Below are 27,151 nucleotides of genomic sequence, written 5' to 3'. Positions count from 1 at the left end.
CAACAATTAAGAATACAAAAAAAGTTGTGAATTACTTTCAGTAGAGACACCAACAATTGACATTATAAAAGAGTTTAGGTTTTTAAAAAAGTTAAGACAAAAAAAAAAAACCCCTGCAGAAAATCGAAATGGGGGTGTGGGTGGAAACAAGGATCCCCTGCTGCTCATGAACCCTTATTGCTCCTAGCTACGCACCTGCCTCTAAATCCAACGCACATGTGCAACACCCAGACGCAGAAACACAGACTTGTGTTAACTGTGACAATCTATTTTTGCCGCACAGACGGACGCTGACACCGATGACTCCAGGACTTTCCAGCGGGCCGGTGATTTGCTGCAATGCGAACACTTAAATCGCTGCCTGCGCTGTCAGATAGATAGGCGGGAGCAGCAACCTCCCACTCCTCCTATTGCTATAACAACCACAGGGCGGTCGGTGTGACTCGATGGCACAGCAGCTCGGATGCGACTGCCAAGTGTCATCCTCCTGCAAGTAGCCCGTCCTCTGCTCAAAGCATCGCCGCATGAACACTGACTGAATCCCGCCCGGGGTAGGAGGAGGGGGAGAGCCTGTGTTTCCCCCGTCACAGTGATCTGAGCACCGGGGAAGCTCAGGCTTGGGATCCGCTACGTCAAACAGATTAGTGACATAACCTCTCGGAGTAGGACATACCTCCCCCCACACCCCCTTTGGGTTTGCCTGACTGCATGCAAGGGCTCAGGAGGCAAGATAGACTGTGCTGACAGAAAGCCAGGAAGCCCTTGGCGAAATAGAGAAGTGCATTACTTTTCTTTTCTTTTTTTTTTCCTGGGTTGGGTGAGACGACTGGTGATCCTCCGGCAGCCTCTTTCTCTCTTTCTCTCTGTCTCTCTCTCTTCTTCTTCTCCTCCCCCCACCCCTGCGCGAAATGGCGAAAGAAAACGGCGAGTCCAGCGATGGATCTTGGAAAAAGCATGTCGATGACATCAAGAAAATCTTTGACTTCAAGGAAGTCCTTGGGACGTGAGTAACGCGATACACGCAGGCTTTGCGGGCGGATAAAAACAACAACAGAAAACCAACAACTTTGTGTCCACTTGTGCAAATTGGTGTCAAGACAACAATGCCACAGTGTAGCGGTTTTGGCGGAAATGAGCGCTGACTGACAGCTGTTGAATGTGTGCTGAATTAACTGGTTGACGGTGACAGACGCAGGCAGAAACTTACAGCCCGCTGATAGAGGCGTTTTAAACCCAGACCTGGAGCCTGATGAGTTTATTGTTCAGTGTGTGTGTGTGTGTGTGTGTGGGGGGGGGGGGGGAGAAGGGGATCTTAATCATGTGTGAAGTCAGACTCGCGTGATGCCCCCCCTCCCCGTTATGTCATGGTTCATTCAGAAACTACTGCGGCATGTTTCTGCTTTTATGTTTTTTCCCAGGACTGACGCGTGTATCCAGAGCTTTGTTAAGGCTGACATTTATTTATCGGCACAACTGTGACAAAGACAGCGGGGGCCTCTTTTGCATTACATGATGATGATGATGATGAAGAAATCAGCTCCCCCAAATTAAGGGGGCCATCTGTGAGGACTTCAGTGGGTGTTGTGCCTTGTTCTGTCGGCCTCTTGACTCTCTTCTCCAAACAGAGGGATGTATTTGAGCTGAGAAAGATCACGTCTGGGGTTTTATGGATCTGTGTCACTGTGGCAGATTCTTGTTTGTACAGTAAACTGCTGTGCTCTGGTTTGTGTGGACTTGTTTTTAGGGAAACCTCCCCTCCCCTCCCCACCCTCCACTCCTCCACTCCCCTCATCTTTGGCTGAACTTAGTCCCTTGCCCTTGGACCACAGAGCAGGCGAATTCCACAGTTTATTTTGGTCTGCTGTTAGTGCTGCCTGACTTCATGCCTTTTTCTTCTTTGAATAAGTCATGCAGCACAGACAGAAGAGCCTGAGTGAATGAGCGACAGGAGACAGCCAGAGCAGGTCGTGCTCACACGATCCAAGCAGCCTTGTGATAGACTGCTAGGTGTTATCACACGTTTAACAGAGTGCAGTTCTCGCTGCTCTGCTCCCCCCCCCCCCCAGAGAGATGGTTTCCCCCTCCTCTTTCCTGAGAAGTAGTCATTGTGGTGTTGATGTTGTTATGAGATGCTGAGGGATGGAGTCTCCCCAAGGAAACGTGTTTGTTTTCTTTAATTTAGCTGAAACTGGTGTGAAGCACAGTAAAAAAAACAAAAAGACAGGTCTCTGGTCACTATGGTTATGTGGCTTGTTCTTCGGAGCATCGTCCCCTTGTGTAAACTGCTGTGCTTTCTTTTGTTTTTGGTTTTTTTCTAGCAGCATCATAAAATTCTCTGAGATTGGTGATTCATAAAGCGCACTCAACACTTCAGCTGCTGGACTAAACAGTCAGACATTCCTGCCTAGAGGCAATTCTGATTTTTCTGTTTTTTTTCACCCCCCCCCCCCCCGCAAGGCTTTCATTTGTGTGTGAAGAGCCTCTGAATAAGACCAGTGAATCATCATCATCATCATCATCATCATCATCATCATCATCATCATCATCTTCACTGAGACTTACTGTCCACACAATGGCCAGGTTGGAGGAACACACAACCCTCCGCCCACGACCCAGCACACATCTGCGGGGCTGGTTCGTCAGCACTCGGTTGTAATGGCACACACCGTACAGCGTGTACTCCTCTTGCCTGGCTGGCTGAATTCGAGTGAGGGCCATTTTTACTTGTTCCTACGCGTCTTAATCAGGAAGTGGCTTGTTGTTGCACTCCCGGGTTCACAACAGGCCACCTGGGGCACAAAAGCCCAGCGAGCTCGCAGCTTTCGCTGGGGATTAAAATGGAAGAGGAAGTGCTGCTGGTCGAAGGAGGGGACAGATTGTCTTCCTCTTCTTCCTCTTGCTCCACCTTTCAACTGTTGGTTCAGTTGTCAGGCTTCCAAATCGCTGTCCGAGAGGGATCATCCCTCTGGAAGTGTCCTGCTGCCAAAGAAAACATGGAAAGCTCATTAAAAAATTTACTGTGCTCTTGTTCTGATGTGCTTTTCACAAGTGTTTCCTTCTTATGTTACAATGGCAAACCTAAGAACCTGATGCATAGTAACATTGGACTAATGGCTATTCTGCCTGTTAAAGTTAATTTTACTGATCTTTAATCATGCATTTCATGCTTGGAGTGGATCTTTGCATTTTAACCTTGTCACCTTTATTCTTCGAAACGCTCTGAATGTGTTATCGTTCTCAAACGCACACCGCAATGATCACACCTCCTGAGATAAAGGAGATGAATGTTTCTTTGCAACGACTGCCCGCATTGTTTCTGAGATGCTTGGATGCCCTCTTGCAAAGAAAGTTCACATCGGTGCGAACAAGACGAGAACAAAGAGATGAGATCCGAACAGTAGCTGGAGGCCAGAGCGGCTGATCAGAAACTGATAGGACTTTTAGAACAGGAAGCTTGTGGCCGTGACACTATAATGGTCTTGGCCGCTCTTCTCTCCCAGCTCTTTTGTTGTTGTTGATTTAATGAGATCTTCACCACTGAAAGGTAGTCCTCATCACTTCAGCTCTGCTCGACTTTGGCCTAATTTTAGGCCCCTAAGCTGCTTGATAGCCTGTTGGAGCAAGTTAAGTAAGCTGACGTTACCCGAGTGCAGCTTCAGACATCCCAGTGGGCGAAGAGTTGTGAGATTTTGAAGTATTTGACTGAGATATTACTAACATACTAGAGTCTGACTGTCAGCACGCTATTTTCCCCATTGTGTAAACATTTTAAGTCCATTATGCAAGATTTCTTGTATAAGTGAGTCTTATGTAAGATGCAGTGAGGTGAGACACTTCAGCAACCCGATAATTGGATTGTATTTAATGCCACAGATGAGTTTGATATAGATAATGTGTCTGTTACATAGTTTATTATCTTTAAAGCTTAAAATTTTGAACTTACTGTTAACACACTGGCCACATTTCTCTTCAGGTTGAGTTACGTTTGTGTCCACTTGATGAACAGAGGCTTAATATTAACCCCAGTTTAATTGTTCTGTTTTGGTCTCCACCAGCAGCTTCCTCCCGACTTTATGAGAGACTTGAGAATGAACCCGTTCTTTTAAAGCAAGCCATTTTGGTAATGCTTATTAGGAGTTATTTGAGGACCCCTTTCTAAATGAATAGGGGTGAACCATAGCTGTCGGAGGTCAATGGGATATAAAAACTGCATGTTTAGTAAATCTGTAGGTTCTCAGTCATCCAGGTCATGGTGGTCTAAGGAACAGGTTCTTAAATGCCGATAAGGTTTAAATACCTGGGACTCTCCAGCGTTTGGTTTTAGAACTGGAAAAAGTCTCTTGGATAAAAGATGAAATGTCTTCAAGAAATTTAAATTAGTCCAGTCACTTTCTTTTCAGGCTCCTTAGAGCTTGCATGTTTAGTAATTGTTTTCCATGGGGCGTCATCAGCTTCTCAGATCATTGTGCAGGAATTTTGGAGTTTTGTCCCCCTTGTCTGCTTCAGTTCATTGAGGTTTGTTGGCATTTATTTATGCACAGCTATCTTAATGTCCTGTCACTGCATTTCAATGGGCTTGAGGTCTGGGCTTGGACTGGACCATTGCACCACCTTGATTCTTTTTGTTTTCAGCAGTTTTTCAGTCAAGCTTTGAAAACATGGCTTCACATTTCACTTTACAGTACTTTAGGATGCAGATGAGTTCATGGTTAACTCGGTGACTGCAACGTGCCCAGGTACAATGAAGGAAAACCCGACATGCAGAGGGTATTTTTCCAGTTACCTGGATCCACTTACCTTAACCAGCTTTGTGTGAAGCCAGTGTTATCAACTCGCTATGTTAACCCTGGTTGTCCTGATCTAGATACGAGCAAGTTCACATGAAAGGGGTGGTGCTGGCATCATCTGACCAATCACATTTATTTGTTTTGATCGATCTCCTTTTGTGGTCAGTAAAAGTGGAAAAGAACTTTTATATTAATAAAATTTATTCTGTTTGCCAACTGTGGGAAAATCTGATGGATTATGATCTCGTTGGACCATTAGTTTTTATTCTTTCATCGAAAGCCCCAATGATGTTTAATGTTCTAATGGCATGTAAATACAAAAACAGAATTCAAATGTAGGCTTAGTCTACCTGTGATTGATATAAAGTCCAAAGGAACAAATAGGTGACTTGATTCATCTATTGATGCATATTGAATAGCAAGACTGTTTACAGCCTATTGGTAAAAAAAAAAAAAAAAAAAAAGTTGAAAAAGTCAAGAAAGAAAACAGCATCTAAGAATCTGTATTTATTACTGATGTTCATTTGGGAAACACAAAAACTTTAGACACTAATAAAAATCGATCTTGCTGCTGATTAGTGATGCTGATTTCCAGAGAATTGATTGGTCAATAGTCGGTGATTTCATACCTGTTGATTTTCAACTCCTTGAGCAGGCTAGGTTTGCAGAATAAGTTACTATGGGGGATGCACCCTAGTAAGAAATGATTGTTCTTTGTAAGTACAGAAAACCCCGGTAACCACAAAGTTACCTGGATAAGATATAATTCTGCTTTGTCGTACATGCCTCTGGTCCTGTGTTTGTAAAAGAAACCCAAATCATCACCCCTCCACCACCGTGTTTGACAGTTCATATGAGGTGTTTGTGCTGATATGCTTTGCTTTGATCTTCATTATGAGCAAAGATCTCCTGTTTGGTCTCATCTGTCCAAAGGACGTTGTTGCAGAAGTGATTGGTTCAGATGTAACTTTGCTAAGCTAACTTGTGTTACCAGGTTCTTCTGAGAGAAGAAGCTTTGTCCTGTCAAGCCAGACTTGTTCTGTCTTTTTGTAATCATATTGTCATAAACTTTAACATTTTCCATGCTAACTGAGACCTGCAGATATTTGGCTTTTTTGCAGTTTTTTGAGCATTGCATGGTCTGATTTTTGGGTGAATTTGCTGGGACGTCCACTCCTGGGAAGACTTTGGATTGTGTTAATGCACACCTTAATGCTCCAGATCAGCAAACTGCCAGAACTTCTCCTTTTATAGAGGTTCTCCCGCTTGCTGATGATCAGTTAATCAAGTGTATTTGATTATCAGCTCTTGGCTGCTACTTACCCTATCAGTTCCCGTGGAAGCAGTAATGGTGTGCCTAGCACTTTCACAGGACTGCATAGAGCACTGCACACCTGTACTTCACTAAAGCAAATCTTCTAAAACATTATTTATTTCCCTACATTTTGTGGCTCAAATGCAGTCCAAAATGCTTTCCAACTACATCTGCTTTGAGTGTTTTGTGATGTGTTCTACATCCCACATTCTGAAATTGCAGTGTCAAAGTTGTCCTCACTTAGCTTCCAGTTTAGGAAAATTATCTTTTTTTCTCTAAGTTTGACATTCATAAATAAATACCAATATTAAACTGAGCTGTCCTCTCACAGAGCCCCACTTGTTGGTTTTGAAGTGACTGTTGTTGCCTCTGTGCATTGATAATTCTCTGAAACAAGTTGGGTCCTTGAAAGCTGCATGAATGCCGTGAAAGTGGAAGCTAGGCAACTAGGATGATAGAGGACCTTGGTTGCTCTGCCTGAAGAAGACTGTTTACCACTTCCCACCATCACTGCTGTTCTCCATCTACACTGACTGTGCACAGACATTTCCATTTGCATCCGTGGCACCTCTGACCGCAGTGAATGCCTGCACAGCCATGTTGTGTTATCCAGTGTACTCGGAGAGTTGGAAGGATACAAAGCTGCCCTGTATCAGAGCACAGGAAATGTAATTGCACTTATTAAAATAATTCAGCTGCTATCTGACAGACTGATCTGTGGTTTCAGAGAAGATTATCTTGTGCTCTTGGGAAATATTTGGCAGAAACCTTTTTTTTTTCAGCTCTTTGTGGGCACCAGTAGCTCTTAACAGCCTGTAAACTGACCATCGCTCTCTTTTTCATCATCAGTCCAGTGACCTCAAATTGCACATTACTGGAAAGTAGCCTGAGGTCCACAGGGTATTAGAATAATGGCTCCCAGCTCCACTTGTAGGGACCTTAACAGCTGCTGGATTTCACTGGATGTATTAGTCGAGTTCGTTTAACAGGCAGAAAGCCATTTTTGGCTGGTTGGAGAGAAATCCCCCTCCTGCAGGGAATGTTTGATTTATTTTTCTGCAAACTGGCATTTCTTAAACCAGAACCCAACATTAAAATATTCAGCCTACTCTACTACAGACAATATTTTGCATTTTTCTTTTCTATTACTAAAGTGCTAAATCTCTTCATTCAGTAAGTGGCAAACTCTTGTGTCAGTTGATTCAGCCAGATTCATTTTTGTTGAAAAACTGTTAATTTCTAGTTTATTCACAGGTCGACCTGCCAGTTGTGGTAATCTATGGTAAATGCCAGTTGGGTTCCACAGTGGTGGACGTCGGCCTTCAGACAACCCTCATGAACTCTGTTTCTGACATCAGTGGCCTGCTGGAGGTCATTTTGTAGTTCTCTGGCAGTACTGATCCAGTTTCTCTTTCCATAACCGAGTAAATACCGTTCCTGGTGATGGGTTAAGTACCTTCGGCCCTTTTCAGCTCTCCTGGAGTAACTACCTCTCCTGAAATCTCCTGCATGCTCTTGAGACTGTGCTGAGAGACACAGCAGACCTTCTGGCGATGGCACATATTGATATGCCATCCGGGTGGAGCCGAACTACCTAATAACACCAAAGCAGCTGAAACTGATTAACAAACCCCTCTGCTTAACTGACCAGATCAGTCCCAGAAGTTTGAAGTTTTAAAGGGACTGGATGTATTTTGCAAGCTCACAGATGCAGCTTATGCTCCATTAGTAGCACCAACCTCCATTAGATGAGTCCTACAGCTGCTGACGAGACTTGGACAACAGTCAGATATCATCAAAATTTCTCTTATTTCAGGTCTTGCCACAGCATCCCATATTGGTTAACATCAGGGCAATGATGTTGAATCTTTGTCTTTTTCTTTTGACCGTTCAGTGGTTTGCTTCAGGTCATTTTTGTCATATCTGCATCTGCCAACCTCTCCTCACATCGCACTTTCCTCTAAAAGTTCTTGCTTTTTCATTGTTCCCTCAACTAAGCTTCAAACATAGTGTACCATATTCAGCTTCTAACTCACCTTGCCTGCAGAACATCCCAGAAGTTTGGTGGAACATTCATGTCCTTCCATTAACATCATTTCTATTCAGAATTTTATTTTTCCCCCTAATAATGGGATTTTTAACAAGTTGTAGAGATTTTTGCAGGTGCTTAGCTGTTACTTCGGGTTCTTTATCACCTCGTTCAGGATTACACGCTGTTCTCTTGGTGCGAGCTTTGCAGGACACCCACTCCTAGGGAGAGGAGTAACACTCCTGAATTTCCATTGTGGACACGTTGCCTTATTGTGGACTGATGAACAATTTAGGCTTTAGAAATTCTTGTGTAGTGTGTTCATTCTCTGTAATGCATTTTCAGGTCCTGTGAAAGTTTGTGTGCTCAAGGCCTGACTCATCTTTGTGGAGAAGCGTAATCACCAGACTTTCTATGGTTTCATTTATGGCTGAAGGGCACTACTTTATGTGTTCCACATAGACAATAAAAGACTGCACACTGATGATAGCAGATTTTGAGGGATCGTGGCTGAAAATTTGTAAAATTAAGCCACCATCGTAGCAGTTTAGCCTTCTGCGAGAAAATGTTGTATCCTACAAGCCTGACTTTAGATTTTGGTTTCCAGTCTTAATGAGGGAGCCCACAAGGTTTCCCTGAACTGATTTCGAACTCGACTCAGGTTTCATCATCGCTTCTGTGTCTGATTTAAAGGTGTCGCCTCACTTTTCAGGAATGACTTTAGGTATTACCTTACCTGGATTATCGACTTCCGACTCTTCCATCCCATATGTTGCGTAACTGCCCGCTCTAATGCATCTTACACAAGATGAATCAGTGTGATTACCCCGCAGTAACACAATGCAGGCACCGTCTGTGAATATCAGTAAGCAAGGCTCTGTTGTCAAAGCCCGCCACCTCCTCCATGAACGTACTTCCTCTGTCAAAATTGCCCCGCATTTTTATAATCGCCAAGAACAACCAGCTGAGGTCGTGGCCTAGAATTTATTTATTTTTTCTTCTAGATGAGAGATAGGAGGCTCGCTTTGCATCTGCATCTGCAGCATCAGCCTCTGGTTTCATACAGAGAGCAGCCCACATTTCGCATTAGTCAGCCAGTTTGAGTTGGATATCTGCACATGGTGGTGTTGTGTGACTGCAGACTGTCACACACAGCTCGTTCTGTCATCCAAGAGCAGCGAAACGGGGAGCTCTGTGGCTCTGGGAGGAACTTAAAATTCAGACATTATTGAGTCAGTGTGCTGACTTGATTGTGCAGTCTTTGACACTGGGTCAGGAACAGTTTGCAGGCATACAGTCATTTTCATTGTGCGTAATATATTGAGATAAGGTTCAATAAAGGGTCCAATTTCGATGACTCTTTCTCTCATCACTTAGTGCTGCTCCCAAATGGCTGTTTAGTTAAGTTGCACTTTCGCTAATGATTATTGTCACTCCTCAGTTAATTATGCAGCTTATAAAATACTAAACTAATTCCACTTGCTAGATTGGAGTAGGTCAATTCTCAAATCTGAAACATGGAGCTTGAAAATATTCATCACTTTTGCTTTAATAGTTTTTTACTTGGCAAACTTAGTTTTTGTCTGATCAGTTTAATTCTTGCATAACTGCATCCATGTGTATGCATGTGCACACGCAGTGTGTGGGCAGCAGCATTGCCATATGCATGCTTCTAGCAGAGATCACACGTATTATTTCCTGTGAATGATGAACTAATAGAATTAATTGAGTCAGAGCTTGCAGCACAGTTTGTCATGCTTCATGCATTGACATTGTAAGTTGTCATTCACAGGAAGTGATGTTGCTGCCTGTCAGTCTAGTGAGCAAGGGGGACCGAAACCGTGTTATACACCCTTAACCATGCTCTCTCAGTGAGTTCATAGGCTTCCTGTGGTTTTCTTCATTGTGTTTCCTTTGCTGCAGAAAGCAGAACACATGCTCTGAAAAACCACGCTCGAGAGTTGCTTGTCAGGCGGCGCGTGCTGATGGCGGAGGAATTTTGCACTTCGAATGTCCGTACAGCTGTGGAAATTGGTGGCGTGTGCTGAATAAGAATGACGCCCATTGCCTTAATGGCAGCAGCAGCTGTGGTGGGAAGATAGTGCTGTAACAGGCCAGCAAGTAGTGCACCAACTCATTCACCTGCACAAGCCCTTGAATTTGCATATGGTCCCACATCATATGTCAGAATGAGGTCAAGTCAGAAGGGCGCACGCTTCCAGCCTTCACCGTTCTGTTTGCGGTGAGTGCACTCCACCTCATCACACCTGGAGCATGGCTTTGCAACAAAGTAGTGTGCGTTTGCCCACACAGGCCTCTGTTTGTGTACCACGATACTGACTGACCCTCCCCCCTCTGTAAGAGGGAGGGATGGGGGATTAGCGTGGATTTGATGGCCATGGTGGGACTTACTGCAGCCAGTGGCGCTGAGTTTACAGCCTGTTGGGAGGTGGTGATTACACTATGAAAACATAATGGAGCCTTTGATGTTAGTCGCACTGGGTTTGGGAACACTGTAGATCTTCACTTTCTGTATATCCACACATAGACTTTAATTTTGATCCAGTAATGTAATAAACGAAGGGCATTTTCCTTCTTTTCCAATGAGCTGCCATTAATATCACGTACTTCCCAATTAGTAGTGTGACTCTATTGAAACAAGTTTCCAGTTTTGACAATAGTTAAAAAAAACTTGTCAGTACTGTCACCTAATAAAACTGAAAAAAAATATGCTTCAGCGGGAAATCTAAACCACTTCAGCGTGCTGTGTCCACATAACCCGATGTGCAGTTACTTTTCTTGAGAGGTGCACATCAGGTTATGGCGTTGGGTTGAAGGGAGTTTAACCTACTGCCTATACTCATCATCTATGCACGAGAGAAACATTTATTTCCTGGGGTGACGCGTCGCCAGCTGTAGCAGCTCTTCCTCGGTAGCCTGGTTGTAATAAATGATGTGGATATTTTTCTTTCTGTGAAGCATTTTTTTGTTTCCATCTTTAGCTGGAACTGTTTTCTTGCATATTTTGAAACATACTATGCTTTGTTGGAGCAGCTGTGACAACAATTTAGTACTTGAAGAACTAAACTGTTGTCAGGCGGACATGGACTCTCCGTCTCAGACATGCCTGGGCTTGTTTCGTTATAGCCTGCATGTAGATGGATTTTGTTGCTAAACTTGGTATTGTTGCAGACAACATAGATGAAACTTTATTAATCCCTCGGGTGGGTTCCTCCGGGAAATTCAGTAACATGATGTGGCACAGCCCTACTGGCCGTGGTACTTTAGTAGTAGTCATTTATCATTCAGATGCCTCTCCAGGAAGGAGCTCATCCTGCAGGTTGCACAGACTCCAGTTCCTTTATCTTGAATTGCAGCTGGTGTCTGTGGTCTTTACTGTGCTCTGGATCTGCTGCCAGAATCTTCCGGTGGAGACCCGTTCTCACCAACCGAGAACCGACCAATACTCTAACATTACAATAAGAACAACATGTAAAAGCACGTAGAAACCGGAAAAGTGGATAATATAGATATACTTGCAAGAGGAAGCCCTAATGTCTGCTCCTTCAGATGTAAAAGGAACATACAGGAAGTAACCTAAATATTTCAAACTATTTTGGGCTTAAATGTGATGGTTGATTTTGCAACTTGAGTAAAAGAAACTCGGTAATTTTGTCATAAGGAGTCTTCTTATAATAATTACATGATATATTATAGCACCACCTTTTTGAATAATAATTCCTCTGTGTTATCCTTTAATCCTAATGAAAGACATTAGAGTTGTAAGACTGTGTGCTAATCAATAATCTGCCTTTTAGATCATAATAAGCCCAGCTCACGTGACCCAGTAAATCTTTAAGAGCTTGACATCGAACCATCCTGAAGGTGTGCAATAAAAACAAGGAAAAAAGTCACCACGCTTCCTGCTCAGCAAGCTTTATTATCTATGTGGTATCATGGCAACAGATACAGATTGCTTGAGCAAATATTCCCCTAATTTGGTATTTGTTTTTAAAGGCGCTCACGTATGGAAGCAGATGGCAGAGGAAGACACGCTATCTGCCATCCTAAATGGGTGTTTTTCGAGGTTTTAAAAGTGTTTGCTGTGCTTTTGGCTGCGCGCAAGCGTCAAGCGTACGCCAGCACAGAAGGCTGCTGGCCATAGTCGGGGACTTGGCCAGTTCTCAGTAAATATTCCCAATATGCCGTTTGTGTACTCTGGCCTGTGTGCCTCTGAGTGCCCCCTATCTACTCACTGATGATGTGTCAATATTGTCTGAGCGCATATAAAGCAGGACTCTTTCTCTTTTTCTGTCTTGCTTTCTTCCAGCGGTGCGTTTTCTGAAGTGGTGATGGCGCGGGAGAAGGCCACGGGGAAGATGGTTGCAATCAAGTGTATCCCGAAAAAAGCGCTCAAGGGGAAGGAGACGAGCATTGAAAACGAAATTGCTGTCCTAAGGAAGTAGGTACCTCACATAGGCTGCATGTAAAAGTGCCAGAAGTGACCCTATTTGGATGATGCGGTGCCCTAGTTATCAGCTAATGCTTCCAAGCTCGTGAGAAGACTGCACATTGCACAGATACAGAGACTTGCTAATCTGGAAAAGAACCTGACTCATAAAGTAGAATTTCATGCACCAGAACTGGAGCACAGACCTCAGGACAGTGCAATCACTGAGACTGTATAAAAAAGACAGCAGACTTGGGTTCAGGGTTGGGAGCAGAGCGTATACAGAGGGCGAACAGCTAGCTATGACAGGGGGGGACATTTGACTCAAGACACTTTGCTATTCCACAAAGCTGAAAAATGCACTTCCATTCAGACATGCTAAACATAATTACAACCATACACGCTCAGTGGACTCATAAAGAAATGTAGCAGTCATAAAAGTGCAAAAATATCTTCTAGATTGCAGAGGCAAAGCAGGGGGCGAACAGGAGAGAGATGTTGTTTAGGTGCAGAAGTGAATTAATGAGCTCACCACACACTAGAACAGCTGACTGTGAGCGCACAACGTCCTCAACACATTTAATTTGTTTTGCAATTTTCAGCGGTTTAAAAGTAGCTGTAGAAGCTGAAGCTGCACAGGCCCATCAGCTCCGTCATGCTTGTTACCATGATTGCTGCACATTGCTACTGTTAACCAAATAATTAAATTAAACTTGCACTGCAGTAACTTATCAGGCGATGGATGTTTAAGTTTTTCATTATTACCGAACTGCATTGCTTAGTGCAAGCATAATAATAGAATTCAGCTGAATGAACAGTAGGGGCTACCAAACCAGGTCTTCACGGCCCTCTACGAACTTGCTCTGTCCCCATAAAAATCTCAGCTAGAGCTGCCTCGCGCTAATGCCATCAAGTTTCAAAACACCAAGATGGTGTTCATAAAATGTTAAGCAGTCACTAGTGGGTAATTTAATTATGACTGTGGTCATCTTTTATATACAGTCTATGCTTACAATCCACACACAAAAAAATATTTGACAGATGGTGCCCTTAATAAACAAAAACCCTTTTATCTCAAGCTAACATTGCTGAACTCCAAGTCAGTGAAGCCTGGCAGAATCTCTGTTAAATTGTTTTTACTGTGACATGTTTATCTCTGATTTAAAGTTTGGTATTTTAACTTCACTGAATGATGAAGCGAGACTCAAGTGGCCTTTCGAGGAACTTTGTTGACCCAGCTGCAGGGTTGTTTAGCAAGGTTCGTGTCATCCTCTGGGGAAACTTGTTTCTCTTTCTCTGCAACCCTGAGCTGGTTTATTTAGTCTCAGTTTATTTAACAGTCATTGTCGGGCTTAAGTGACTTCCTCACCTAATCCCATCTATCGATTTATTTTACGTGTACACACATAGACACACACCCACACACCTACAGGGTATGATAGGATTGCTCTGACACCAGGTGACACTCCATCCTCCTCCAGGGCCTGATGGGTAATTGCTGCAAGAAGCTCAGTTATCACTCACTCTTGAAGTGAGTGCCTGGTTACAGTTGCTATCCTTTGACTTCCTCTCTTTTTTCCCCCCCTCCCTGTCATGGTTACGCATCCATTTTCCTTCTCGTCCTCTTACCCTTTACTCGTCTGTGTTAGTCTAACAGGCCTCAGACCGAAACCTCATTTTCATTCTGGACTTTGAAAAGGAGAGAAGTTGTGAAGATTGTTTGGTCCTTTGAGACTCTCCCCGCCTCCTCTTTTTCCACCCCCACACTGGCCCTTCTGAAGATGCTCTGTCATCTGTGTATCACCTTGCCTTTGCACACTTTTTTTTCCCCTATCTTGGTTACCTGGACACAGGCTCTCCCAGCATCTGTGTTATTTTCTTCAGGTGCTCCTGCTAACAGGGGTTGCCGTTCATGACTCATCGCTCCGTGTCATCTAAGAATCCCCACACTCGCTGCCATTTACAAAAGCTTTTTTTTAATTTCCCCCACCCTGTATGAACAATACATTACACTAGGTTCATTTTTCGTAACTGTGGACGTGCACACATTCTATAATGGAAAGCAAAAAGGGCTTTCAGTCGACAGGGCATCATTTTAACCAAAGAAAAGTCTAATTAGACCTCATTTGTAGCCTGTGCTGAAATGAACAGAAGCTGACAGCAAGAAAAGTGAATTTTCTTTTCTCCTTCTGCAGGATAAAGCATGAGAATATAGTGGCTCTGGAGGACATCTATGAGAGCTCAAACCACCTGTACCTCATAATGCAGCTGTAAGTACATCAAGCCACCACTGGTCAGCTCTTTGCTTCCCATTTGGCTTGTCATTTTGATAATGTGGTTTTTTGTTGCTTTGTTTTTTTTGCTTGAGTAAGTGTCTTTAATATCCTTGAGACATCTTTGCTGAAGTAAATGCAGCAATGCTTTAAAGAGACAGGAGTCCATTTCTGTAAGAGTAGTGCAATTTAAAAAAAACAACAACAACTAACGAGTATGTTTCCATGCAGTACTTTAGGTCACATTTGTGTTTCTTGCAGAGATAATAATCAGTATATTGTTGACATTCCCTTATATGTTCAGTAAACATGAAGCTGAGCCCACGAGTTATCTTGGCTTGGCATAAAGACTGGAAACACTTGGGAACAGCTAGCTTGGCTTAACTTTAGAGGCAAAAAAAAGCATGAGCTTTTACAAAGATTTTACAAGGAGCTACATGCTTATAATGGACACTACTGAATTTTATTTTTAAGAAAGAAACAAATATCACAGATAATGTGATAGATGTGCATAGATCCACAGGCTATATATAAAAGATGGACGTAACCACAGTGACAGCTGATCTGCTGGTCAGTGAAGTGCCTTTTTCAGACCTTGTGCTGAGGATCGACCTTGTTGCCATATTAGTGTTTTTGAAATCGGATGGTGGCTATAGACTGTATATAAAAGATGGACATAGTCACTGTTTTGTAACATCAGCATTGCCATATGGGATACTTGCGGGCTATTGATTTATTTATTTTGGAGCTAAACGATACGATATTTGAATGAGAGTGCAGCGGTATCATGTAAGGCAGGGGTCTCCAACTCCAGGCCTCAAGGACCAGTGTGCTGCAGGCTTTAGATATCAACCTGGGTCAGCACACCTGACTCAAATGATTATTGCATTAACAGGCCTCTGGAGAACTGCAGGACATGTTGAGGAGGTAATTTAGCCATTTAAATCAGCTGTGTTGGATTAAGGACACCTCTAAAACCTGCAGGACACCTGCTCTTGAGGCCTGGAGTTGGACACCCCTGAAGTAAGGGAAGCAGGTTTGGTGGGTGCATCTCACAGCAGGAGATACTTGCTAACAAATGCTAAGTAGTGGACTGATAAGCTATTACTGTTTTATTCACCAAAACTGGGCCCACTGACTTGACTTTTGGATCCAGCCTCAAGTGAAGTTTCGGGCATTTTAGCAGTAGCTTCTGAGGGTATAACAAACAAGGGATAACTCATGTTTACATTGTAGCACAGCCTGCTATATTGTCCTCCTTGTCTCTAACAGGGACAAGGAGTAACAGGGACAAGTAATTTTCAGAATGAACATGTGAAACTTGCTACTGAGATGCCAGACTCACCAGGAAAAGGTTTACTGGGGCTGTAGATCAAATGAACAGTAGGCTTATTTTCTCATAGACATTTATGCAGACTTCTAACCAAAGAAGTTGCTAACTGCTAGCCTCCTCAAAAAAATAGCAGGTTTAAGGCACTTCTGCCATCACTTCTCAGACCTTTAAGCTGCACTTTTTTTTCCATTTTTCCACGTTGTTGTCATGAATGAATTACTTAATAAGATTTTTCGTGTTTATTGTCGGGTATGGCTGTTTCCACGGTTGTTTAAGCTCACTGTGCAGCTAAGAATCACTTTTAGGGGACAGATGGGAGGATGGTATCAGTCTTCTTATCCGATTGTCTACAAGAAAGATGATCAATTTATCCTTATAGCAACAATGAGGAGCACATGCATAGCTGTCTGTGGAGTGAAGTTGTGGGATAAAAGGCACTCTGCAGAAATTCTTCTTTGCCATTATGCCGTTTTCCTGCAAACTGCACGTCTTCATGATTTCTGACACCTTTTTCCCTCCCCGGATAATTTCACAGCATTTGTGAGTGATGCACCAGCAATTTAGCCATCCATTACCCGGCCTCTTTGTATCTCTCAAAGGTGCTTAGTGTTTCCGAAGTCTCACTTACGTAAATCTTATTGGTAGCACTATATGAAAGCGCATATTCTTAACTTAATATGAGTCAGTGTTTTTGGTGGGAGTTTTGCCTTTTGTAGCTGCAGTTTAAAGTCATTGAAAATAGCTGGTTCATCAGTTTCAAACAATAATAAACGACTGCTGCATAATGAGTCATCATAGATGGAATTAAAAAAGAAGGTATTTTAGAGCTTTAGCAATATTTCATAGCCGCAAAGTAGATCATTTCATACAGATGAAGCAAACAAGAAGATGCCTATTTTTAGCTTCCTTTCCTTCCTTCTTACAGGTTGTTGTGTTTTATAAGTTGTTTATTTTAATCAAATAAAAAAAACTATTACATTGGGAAGTGACTAAAAGCTAAACAAATTTAAACTGCAGGCATAAATTGGATTATACAAGAAGTGACTAAACTATAGAAATGCATGCAAGGAGCTTCAGTAGAGATTTAGAGGAAATCCCTGAGGGTGAACTTCAACAGGAAGGCTGTTTGAGCGATCCGGAGTGTTGGTTTGGAGATTTTCGTGCAGGTACAAATAAGTAAAGAAGCCCACACTTTTCCTGTGCAAGGGCCCTTTCATTCACTGCTGCATGTAAGGCGTGCAGCAGCTTCAAGGGGAAAATGCAAGCAGGCAAGAATTTGTGGTGTTAAAATGAAATATCAAATTAGAAAGAGCAAACAGTGATACATAAAATGAAAAACAGTAATGCGTTTAATCGTTCTTTGCCTTACGCCTGCTTTTTGTAAAGCACTGCAAATACAGTTTTATGTAACCTTTCCCTCTGCTGTTGTGTGCGTGGACTGACAGGGTGTCTGGAGGCGAGCTGTTTGACCGCATTGTAGAAAAGGGCTTCTACACAGAGATGGATGCCAGTCGGCTTATTCGGCAAGTTTTGGACGCAGTCAACTATTTGCACTCCATGGGCATAGTACACAGAGATCTAAAGGTATTGCGGTATTTGATATTCATAGTCAAACTTCTTTTTTTGTTGGTGTTGATGAGCTGACTGCACTTTTAGTGCTTAACCAGGAAACCTCTTCAGTCACCCTGTAAGGAGGAAATCCCCGCTGTTCAACCTGTGCGAGTGCCATTATACTCAGTACTCATGACCCGCAAAGGTTAAATGTCAGGGATTTTCCTTTTCTGAAAAACCGTCAGAGCTTCCTGGATGTCACATTTTGCCTGACATCTTAATGTCTTGGTGACTAACATCAGTCTAATCGGAAGAATCTGATTATCATCTGGTGGCTGCCTTCCACCAACCACTCAAGTTAACGTTTACAGCCATGTGTGTCCAGACTTGACCTTTTAGATGTAAAATGTTGCGGCTTTATGATTTAATCCAATTAGAGACTGTGTAAAAAGTTGTTAAAAATAGCTTAAGTAATGTCTTTCGTAGCAAAATGTAGACAAAGAACTGCCACAACTGCTGCCAGCGCACACATGACATGACTTCTAACTAAACGCAGACAGACATGCAAATGCATAGGTTTCAGCTTTTGTCTTCTTTTATGCTTTCAGCCTGAGAACTTGCTGTATTTCAGTCCTCACGACGATTCAAAGATCATGATCAGTGACTTTGGCCTGTCAAAGATGGAGGGAACAGGTGGCGTGATGGCCACCGCCTGTGGGACGCCAGGATACGTCGGTGAGGATGCCCTCTGACGCCCTGGCTTTGCTGAAAACTTACTCAGAGACAATTAGATGGTCTCGCTGGCTGAACGTGACCTAATTTAATCTGCCAGTAGCTGCAGGTTAACCTTAGCCATCTGCTTCAGGCACTCCACCAAATATTCACATTGTCCTCCAGCCTCTGTGGCGTCGTGCATGCAGAAAACTGCTAGCATTGCTTTACTGCATAAATATATATGATGTTTTTAAAAAAGAACATTTTGTTGTTGCAGCTCCTGAAGTTTTAGCACAGAAACCTTACAGTAAAGCTGTGGACTGCTGGTCTATTGGGGTCATCGCTTATATTCTGTGAGTAATCATTTTAAAATTCTGCCTTAGTTCTCATACAGGGAGCATGCTTTTCCTTTGTTTCTGTCCTATTATACAGACGGTCAAACTTCCAAATAAAGAGGTAAAAGTATGAGAAAGTGAATCAGCTTGTGATTCACAGCTTTGTTGTTTTTCTACTTCCTACTTTTTTAAATTTATTTATTTATCATTTTTATGTAGGGAAATCTGCAACAGTCATGGGATACCCAGCAAGTAGACAGAGCCTATTTATGGACCACAACACCAAAACCAGCTGCATCTCCCCTAAAGTGTGCTCATGGGGATTCCTTGACAATTAGGAGTGAATGGGACGAAATGGCTAAAAATGATTATTTACTGCCAGCATAAAATCTGTAGGGATTTTTGCAAACAAAGCCCCTCTAGTGAAGTTCCTAAATTAAAAAGAAGAAGAAGCTTTGAGCTGTAAATAAGCATAATAGGCCCCCATTTAAACAGAAACTCTTTATTCAGATCAGAAACTGAGCGGAAAACCTCAGTGAGATTAAAAACCTCTTTGCTCAAAGTGTCCTGATTAAGAAAGGGAGATATATTAGTGAGCAAACACAATGAAATAGATAATGAGATTGAAAATGAAAGATAAACGGCGGTCTCTCTAGTCATGCAGTCAGCTGATCTATTAGGATGCACTGTGCGCAGTAATGCTACGAGCTAAATGCTAGGAAGCCGGTATTTTTGAGCAGATCAAGAATTGGACAAAGATGAAAAGCGGTTAAGTGATTCAACTAAGTTATTAGGAATCACCCCTGTACTGCCCGGATCTCTGAAGTGGTTGCAGGCTGACTATTGGTGCCATTTCTTGACCTTGTGTATATAAAATTATAAAATAAGTGCAATTGGGGACAATTAGGATTTCATATCTTAAGAAAAGTAATAAAGTGCAGTATATAAAAGCAGTCTAAACAGCTGCTCTTCCTATAATTCAAAGCCTGGAAGGCTTTCAGTAGAAAGTGTTACACAAAGCCGCCAACCTAATTATGCAAAGTGGTGTCGATCCCTGGTGTAATGATCTTTTCCTTAAGTGCAGCGAATTTTAAGGTCATTAAGTGTTTCTGATGTTAACAAAAGACACTTCTGCCTGATGTTTGCTGTAGAAAAAAGTTTAGTAATAATAATAATAATAATAATAATGCAAAAATTCCCAATCATGTTGCACATGTGTAATTTGAATGCCTCTGACTGTTCTCTCTCTGTATTCATGTGCTCGCCATAATCCCTCGGAGGCGCCTCTTGTTGCGTGCTATGCGAAAAATCAAACTGCTTGTAAATGAGATTGGACCACAGCAAATCCTTTTAGATTTGGGTTAAAGTTTGATGATGGCTTTCACACTGGCCGTCGTTGTGTAATCGCACCCTCTTCATCTTTTCAGGCTTTGTGGTTATCCTCCTTTCTACGATGAGAACGATTCGAAGCTGTTTGAGCAGATCCTCAAGGCAGACTATGAGTTTGACGCGCCGTATTGGGACGACATATCTGACTCTGGTGAGTTTTAGCTGTCAGTCTTTGTGTTGGAGGGAAATATGGTAACATTTCTATTTCATGAATTCTGTACTTTACTTAGAAATTTTATGTAGAAGAAATAACTAGACCATGGTTAGCCAAATCCAAAAATGTAAATTGTGTCACTAAATAGAAGAAATGATAGCATCACCTCAGTTTCCTGTTCTTAGCTGACTGCTGTGGTCTACTGCTGCTGTAGCTCATCTGCTACAAGATGCTCAGTTCAGAGATGCTCTTGTGCGCACCTTGGTTGTAACAACGGGTCATTTCAGTTGCTGTTTCCTTCCCTCAAAGCACAGTACAGTGAGTTCACTGTACTCAAACGGTCTTCACAGTCACTGTATATATGTGCAGCAGAGGACGTTTGGGGTGCAGTGGAATAGATTCACATCATAGATGTACAGCTGACCAATCTGGAGCAGCTGTGTGATGCTATCATGTCAATATGAATCAAAATCTCTGAGAGATGTCTCCAGCACCTTGATGAATCTGTGCTGCAAAGACTTAAAGCAATTCTGAAGGCAAAAGGGCGTCCAACCAGATACCTAAGAAAGTGGCCACTAAGTGTATATATCAAAATTGGCCACCTTTAGGTTCTGTGTGTGTTTTGAAGTCCAGAGTTTTCAGTTTTGATATTTTTGTCTGTTGAAACTGGGTGTAATGATAATTTGAAAGGTGTGTTGAGCTTGTTAGCTAATGTTAGCACAAGCTGGCTAGTTTCCTTGCCAAGGTGTATTTGTGAAATCAGCTGGGATGCTAGCGACAGCCTTAGAACAAAAAGGAATCTACTCTAAGAACTGTACTTTCATGGGCCCATTCCCGAACTGAAATCTCTCAAAATCTTCTGCCATCTGTCCAAACCTATAATACCAGCTCTGATCATCATGTGAGACTATGAAGGATCTCCATCTTTGTGTTTTCATTGATTCACTTTAATCTACAGACTCTTTGCTTTGTACATGTACATTGTAAATTTGTAGAAGCTTTACTTCCTCTATAGAGAAGACGTATAAAACAAATTAAAAGCTTTTTGTCATTAAGTGACTTCTTGCAGCCACCTTGCAGTAACTTCACAGCTCTCCAGGGGGCCACAGCACATAATTTTGGAAATGCTTCCCTTGCATACCTTATTGCATCTTATCTCTGAACAAGCAATATGTGGATCTGACAGAGACACCCACATTGCTGCACACTCGTATGGTCGCAGCATGTTAGCCACGGGGTAGCCATCTGGGTAGCCAGATAATAAAGAATACCCTGCTTGTTATTGTTTACTTTATTTTACTCTAAATGGGACATAAATGATCAGTCTCTATGGACGGCATGAAAGTAGGGATTGAGACAAGAGACTCATTAGGAAAGCGTTTAATGAGGGCTTAAATCATGAGGAAAAAAAAGGAGGCTGCTGAGCAAAGGGCAGAAATAACTAAGAAACCTAAAGACACTGCATGTTCATGCCGGCCCGGCTTAAAGCATACTTTGCATCATCATCTCTTTTGACTCTAATGTGGGTCATTATTTACTAAATGAACATCACGTTGAGTTCAGTAAGACTTAAAACTACTGAATGAGACCATAGACTGATGAGGGTAGTGTTTACTGAGGTCATAAACCAAGTGAGACAGAAGTTCATTTTTCCTATAGACCTCCATATATTTAGACTTCTTTTCACTGCCACCTGCTGGGCATTAGAAAGAATGCAGGCTTGGGACCAATTCGCTATTAATACTCTAATGGTTGTCGACTAATAATAATACTTAATTGGAGACTTCAACTCTGAATTTATTGTGCAGTTTTGGTTTCTCTTTATCTATTTAATTACATGCGTTTTGTCTAGAATTGTATTAATATCATATAAATTCACTTATCCAGTTCAGGGTCGCAGGAGGAGTGGGAGCCTGTTACTGAATGATATAGTTTTTTTTCTCATCTGGATGAACTTTTGACTTTTTGTTTTTTAATTCCCTCCTCAGCCAAAGACTTCATCAGCTGCCTAATGGAGAAGGATCCAGAGAAGAGATTTACTTGCGATCAGGCCCTTCAGCACCCCTGGTGAGAAACTGACCGTCGCCACACTGCGTCCCATCCAGACAATCACAGGGAACCACACATCTCGGTGCGATTACACAGCAGTGTTACGCAGATTGCCGGGCTTACGCATTTATCACGGGGTGCTCGTCCTCCCACTGTCATCTGTCACCATGGCTTCGAGCCGCGAGTCCACCTCTGCTCTGCATCGCCGGCCCTCGGAGAGAAATCTGCTGAATAAATGGCTGCCAATTAGTGGCTGGTGTCGTGAAGGATCCTCGAAGAATGTGGACTCTGATGAACAATTGGGATGTCTTCCCAGGCCTGCATCAGAGCTTAACGAGAAAAATGGCGTGGGCTGCTGTCTCCAGCTGAGGTGGCCAATAAGTCCTTTAGCCAGCGATGCATATTTTCGAGGTTTCGGGCAGGTGGTCCCTCTGATATAAATATGTGGCTTGTGACACCGGTAACAGGTGTCGTAACCGAGAGAAATGACTTTCATTGACGATATTTCATGCCGAGATATTGTGATGAATGAGGCAGAACGTGATACGGTGTGCGAGCACCTGCTGAAACATCGCCCCATCAATCAAAGACGTTTTCGCTGAATGGGGAAAAAAAATCACGGCAGCAAATTGGAAAACAGCATGAGGATTTTACACATACAAATATAAGTCCTCTGGGTAATGCTGTTTTGGTTTGTGTGTATTGTCTTTTATATTTGATCTGTTTTTTTGTTTTGTTTTCAGGATTGCTGGAGACACTGCTCTGTGTAAGAACATACACGAGTCAGTGAGTCGACAGATGAGGAAAAACTTTGCCAAAAGCAAATGGAGGGTGAGACTTCGTTTTTCTCAGTTGTTCAATATCACAAAAGAAAAAAACACTATATTCTAATATTTTCTCTGTCTTGGTTACTCTTGTCTGTTTACAACATCTCTTCACAGCAAGCCTTTAACGCCACCGCTGTGATCCGCCACATGAGACGCCTGCAGCTGGGCACCAGCTTTGGCAGCAGCATCTCCAGCTCCAGCTCCGTGTCCAGCTCTCAGAGCCGAGGTCCAGCCAAGAGCCAGTCTGTGGACTGCGCCCCGCTCTCCCTGAAGGACTGTGAGTGACATTTCACACACGACCACGTCTCAGTTTTAGCGCCACGCTCAGCGCAGCCTTTTCACTCTCCTGCCCACTTCATTAAGCTAAATGACAACTGTTTAACAAGCTCTCGAGCTGTGAGTTTTTTCAAATTAAACAGTCTAAATGGAGTTTAACATGTGAAATGTGGTCCTAATTTAATTTTTTGTTGAATTTAGTTTGATGTCAGCGCTTACAACACTGTGCAAAAGTCTTGAGCCACCACCCCCCTATTTCTTTCTATTTTCCTAACAAGGAGTGATTTTGAAAGTGGTCGTGAGCATTAGCTCTCCAGGCTTTCTGAAAGCCTTTCAGAGTTTTTATTTGGACATTGGCTGCTCTTTACTCAGTCTGAAAGGCACGTTCTTAAGAAACTGAAAAAAAAAATCCACCAAAGCTTCGGTTGATCAGCCCAGTGCTCGCTGAAGCATCAGAAATGGTCTCAGTAGAAGAGTGACTGTTAAGAAACCATATCTAAGGGAGGGAAACGGACAGAAAAGGCTGATGTATTCCACATTATACAAGTACTGGACTGAAAATCAGTGGCAACAGGTCAGATTAATCCAAATTTAAAATTTTTGGTTCAAATGGTCATCAGTAATTAGAGGTACAACAGTATGGTTCCTCCAAATTCTTCAACTTCACCTCAAATCACCAGCTAGTTATTTGAAACTTAGACACAACTGGGTGTTCCAACAGGACAATGAGCCTAAACACGCATCAAAACTAGTGTAGTAATGCATAAAGACAGCTAATGTTTACCTTCTAGAATGGCTTTCCTGAATCCTCGACCTCAATCATATTGAAAATTTGTGGACTAAGGAAACCAACCCATTTAAATGATCTAAATTGTGCAAAGAAGAGTGGTTCAGCGTCCAGCCAGCTTGTACCACAAGCTGGCTGATGGCTACCAAAAGTAGAAAATTATAGAGAAATCCAGATTGTCTTAAGACTTTTGCATGTTATTATAAAAATGATCCACTTTTACAAAAACACATCTTTGACAAAGGGGAAAAAAATCAATGCGGCTTCTCAAATGTGAGGATTTTATTTTTTTTTAAATTAAAAGCTAATAAAAATAACCAGCAGGAACGCTGTCAGTTGAATCACTCTGCTGTAATGCACAACATGAAAGTGTTATCAATGGTTTTACCATTTATGTGATCCAGGATCAAATAAAGGCTCAAGTAGCCATAAAAAGGCAGAAGCTGAATAAAATGATGGGTTCTTATTGGCGTACAGAGAGGCTCACAAACACTGTTTCTCTGAAGCATCTGTAGATCTGTTTTTCAAGGGCTGTTTACGCAAAAATCAGCTGCACTGTGGGTTGTGATTAACATGTATAGATGACTAAATAATCCAGTATTTACAATATTTTAGTATTTATTCGTTTAACTTACAACTACAGGGTTCAATTGTTACAGGAGATCTAGCAAGCAGTTGTGGTCGTGCTCATTATTATTTGTTGGCAACTTTCTTTATCTTAGAGTTAATGGCATGTGATTCATTGCTGAAGGAAATCTTTTTCTCCCACAGGTCACCCTATAGATCCTCTGCCATGTGCTGCTAAAGCGTACCATCAGGACTCAGATGCCCCCTCTCCCACTCGAGAGGAGCCACCAGCGTCGGCCGAGCCACCCAGGCCACGACCCTCCACTGTTACCGTCATCCACACGGGGACTAAATGACGCCAGGTTCCGCGGGAGGTGAGCTGGGAGACCACGGAGCTTTGAGACTTGGGTGGGTAAAGAAGAAAAAAAAAAACCCATCCCAGGCCTCGTGATTCAGTGTCGTTACCCAGTTTGCCCGTCCCGCCACCTCCCATCAGTTTCTGCCAAAACGAAAAACAAGAAACGGGAGGAATTTAAGGAGCGCTGGCTCAGCTCCATTTGGATCAGCACAGCTTCCCCCTCTGCTTCCCTTCACATTGTCATTTAGACCTGGAAGCACAGAGGTGGGGTGAAGGGAGCCTCTCGACCGAAGGTGTTACTGTGTGGAGGCCGTGCTCAGCCTGGATCAGGGCTGCCTGGCAGATAAAAGAGTGTCTGGTCTCGAAGTGCCACACTAAAGGAAACTCTTTATTGAAGCTGCTGTCTTTTCTGTTGTTTTGGGACGGGACCTTCCACTGTATGCCTTGTGTCGATGTCCTGCCTGGAGCTGCTGAGTGGAGTTGTGTTATGCAAGTGAAATATAAGCTTCAAGCTGTGGTTACTAATTGTGACATCATCTGCACTCTGAACTTTCTCGTTTTTTTTCTGGCTCACGGCATCGTAAACTCCTGACGGTAGTGATGTTGTTCCTTTTTAGCTTTTCAGTGAGTGGACGTGAAGCAGGACGGTGTGTTTTCAATCATGGCGGCGATCGCTGAGGGGACTACTGCGTTGCACTAATGTATTGGAATATTTATTTTCTTATAATACGTTATGAATTTTTGTAAGAATACCAGTCGCAGAATCATGTAAATGTGTTATTAAATCAAACTGAAGTTGCCGAATTGTACGATACAGTATCTACTAGTTGTTAGTTTGTAATTGCTGTTTTATTTGATGACTTGATTGACGTGACTGTGAAGTCCTCTTTAACCACACGAGGGCGACCACACGTTGTTGCTCTGTGACCAGTTCTCAGGGATCTGCAGGGACGTGAAGGTGAAGCTGACCAAACTCCAAGTGATCAAGCTCTGCTGTTTCGGTGAACATGGTGAGGTTATTCCTTTAAAATACTGCATATTGTTCTGATGTGCCAGAGATGTTTCCTTTCTTTTAAAGCAGTCTTGCTAAATAGTTTTTTTTTTTTTTTCTCCCTTTAAAAACCTGGAATCATATTTGGATGTAAAGAAAGTGTTGACCAGTGACGTGTGAATTTATGTCTGTAGTTTTTAAAAAAAATGAAAAAAATTACAAATGAATGCGAATGTATTCAGGAGTCGAGACCAATCCAATCAGTGGTGTCCAGTTGAGTAGTTGAAATATCGTGCTCTGCTTCCGCTCGTGAAGTGGCTGGTCTGAAAACGGCTCACTCACTCTGTGTTTAATCACTGTGCTTTCATACCAGCCTGTTGAATTTAGCAGAAAGACTCTTTCTCCTTCTCTCCCTTACCGCTCGCTCTCTGCAGACTTTCACACAGAGCAGTGAAGGCATCTGTCTTTGTATTTTTCTCTGTGATAACCACTGGATTTTTACCAGCTCAATATGAAAGGAGAAAAGAAAGAAACCCTTCACGACGGCATCTCCAGTTTTGAGGGTTTTGCAATCTTGAATTATCCCCAAAAAAGAGAAGAAAATGTGGTGAATATCAAAATGGACTTTGAGCTTTTACTTACTGTAAATACAAATCTCAACAAGCTTTGGGTTGTGTTTATTTTGGTCTTCCCTATATTTCCCACCACCTCTCCTGGATCGGCAAAAGAAAGCAAATTATAAAGCACTGGAAGTCCCTCAGTATGCATGTATTACATATTATTACTGAAATGTGCTTTGGAGTTGTAGAGATTTGTGCATTAAAAAGAAGCTTGTTTGCATGTGTGGTGGTTGTCATTTTTCTTTAAGTTAGATTTTGTACCCATTGCCTGTACAGTTTATATGGCATACTGCAAATACCCCCCCCCCCCCCCCCCCCCAACTGCATTATCTATAATCCAGGAGTC

General features: G+C 42.5%; 1 protein-coding gene across 1 annotated transcript; it reads left to right on the top strand.

Moving 5' to 3' along the window:
- The first annotated feature begins 226 nt into the window (after positions 1 to 226).
- Positions 227 to 27,025, top strand: camk1db (calcium/calmodulin-dependent protein kinase 1Db). The gene is made up of 11 exons (XM_085462250.1): positions 227 to 1,003; positions 12,462 to 12,593; positions 14,777 to 14,851; positions 17,633 to 17,771; positions 18,347 to 18,473; positions 18,730 to 18,805; positions 20,215 to 20,327; positions 22,319 to 22,397; positions 23,123 to 23,210; positions 23,321 to 23,483; positions 25,041 to 27,025. Exons 1-11 carry the CDS (start codon positions 909 to 911, stop codon positions 25,190 to 25,192), a joined length of 1,239 nt encoding a protein of 412 aa, XP_085318376.1. The 5' UTR covers positions 227 to 908; the 3' UTR covers positions 25,193 to 27,025.
- The last annotated feature ends 126 nt before the right edge of the window (positions 27,026 to 27,151 follow it).

The sequence above is a fragment of the Copadichromis virginalis genome, linkage group LG7 (assembly GCF_057382275.1).
Source record: "Copadichromis virginalis isolate Kocher_CV1m ecotype Utaka linkage group LG7, C_Virginalis_male_GT1.1, whole genome shotgun sequence".
NCBI classification, from domain to species: domain Eukaryota; kingdom Metazoa; phylum Chordata; class Actinopteri; order Cichliformes; family Cichlidae; genus Copadichromis; species Copadichromis virginalis.
Note: the sequence above shows the minus strand (reverse complement) of the source record. Positions and strands in the feature narration are given on the sequence as shown.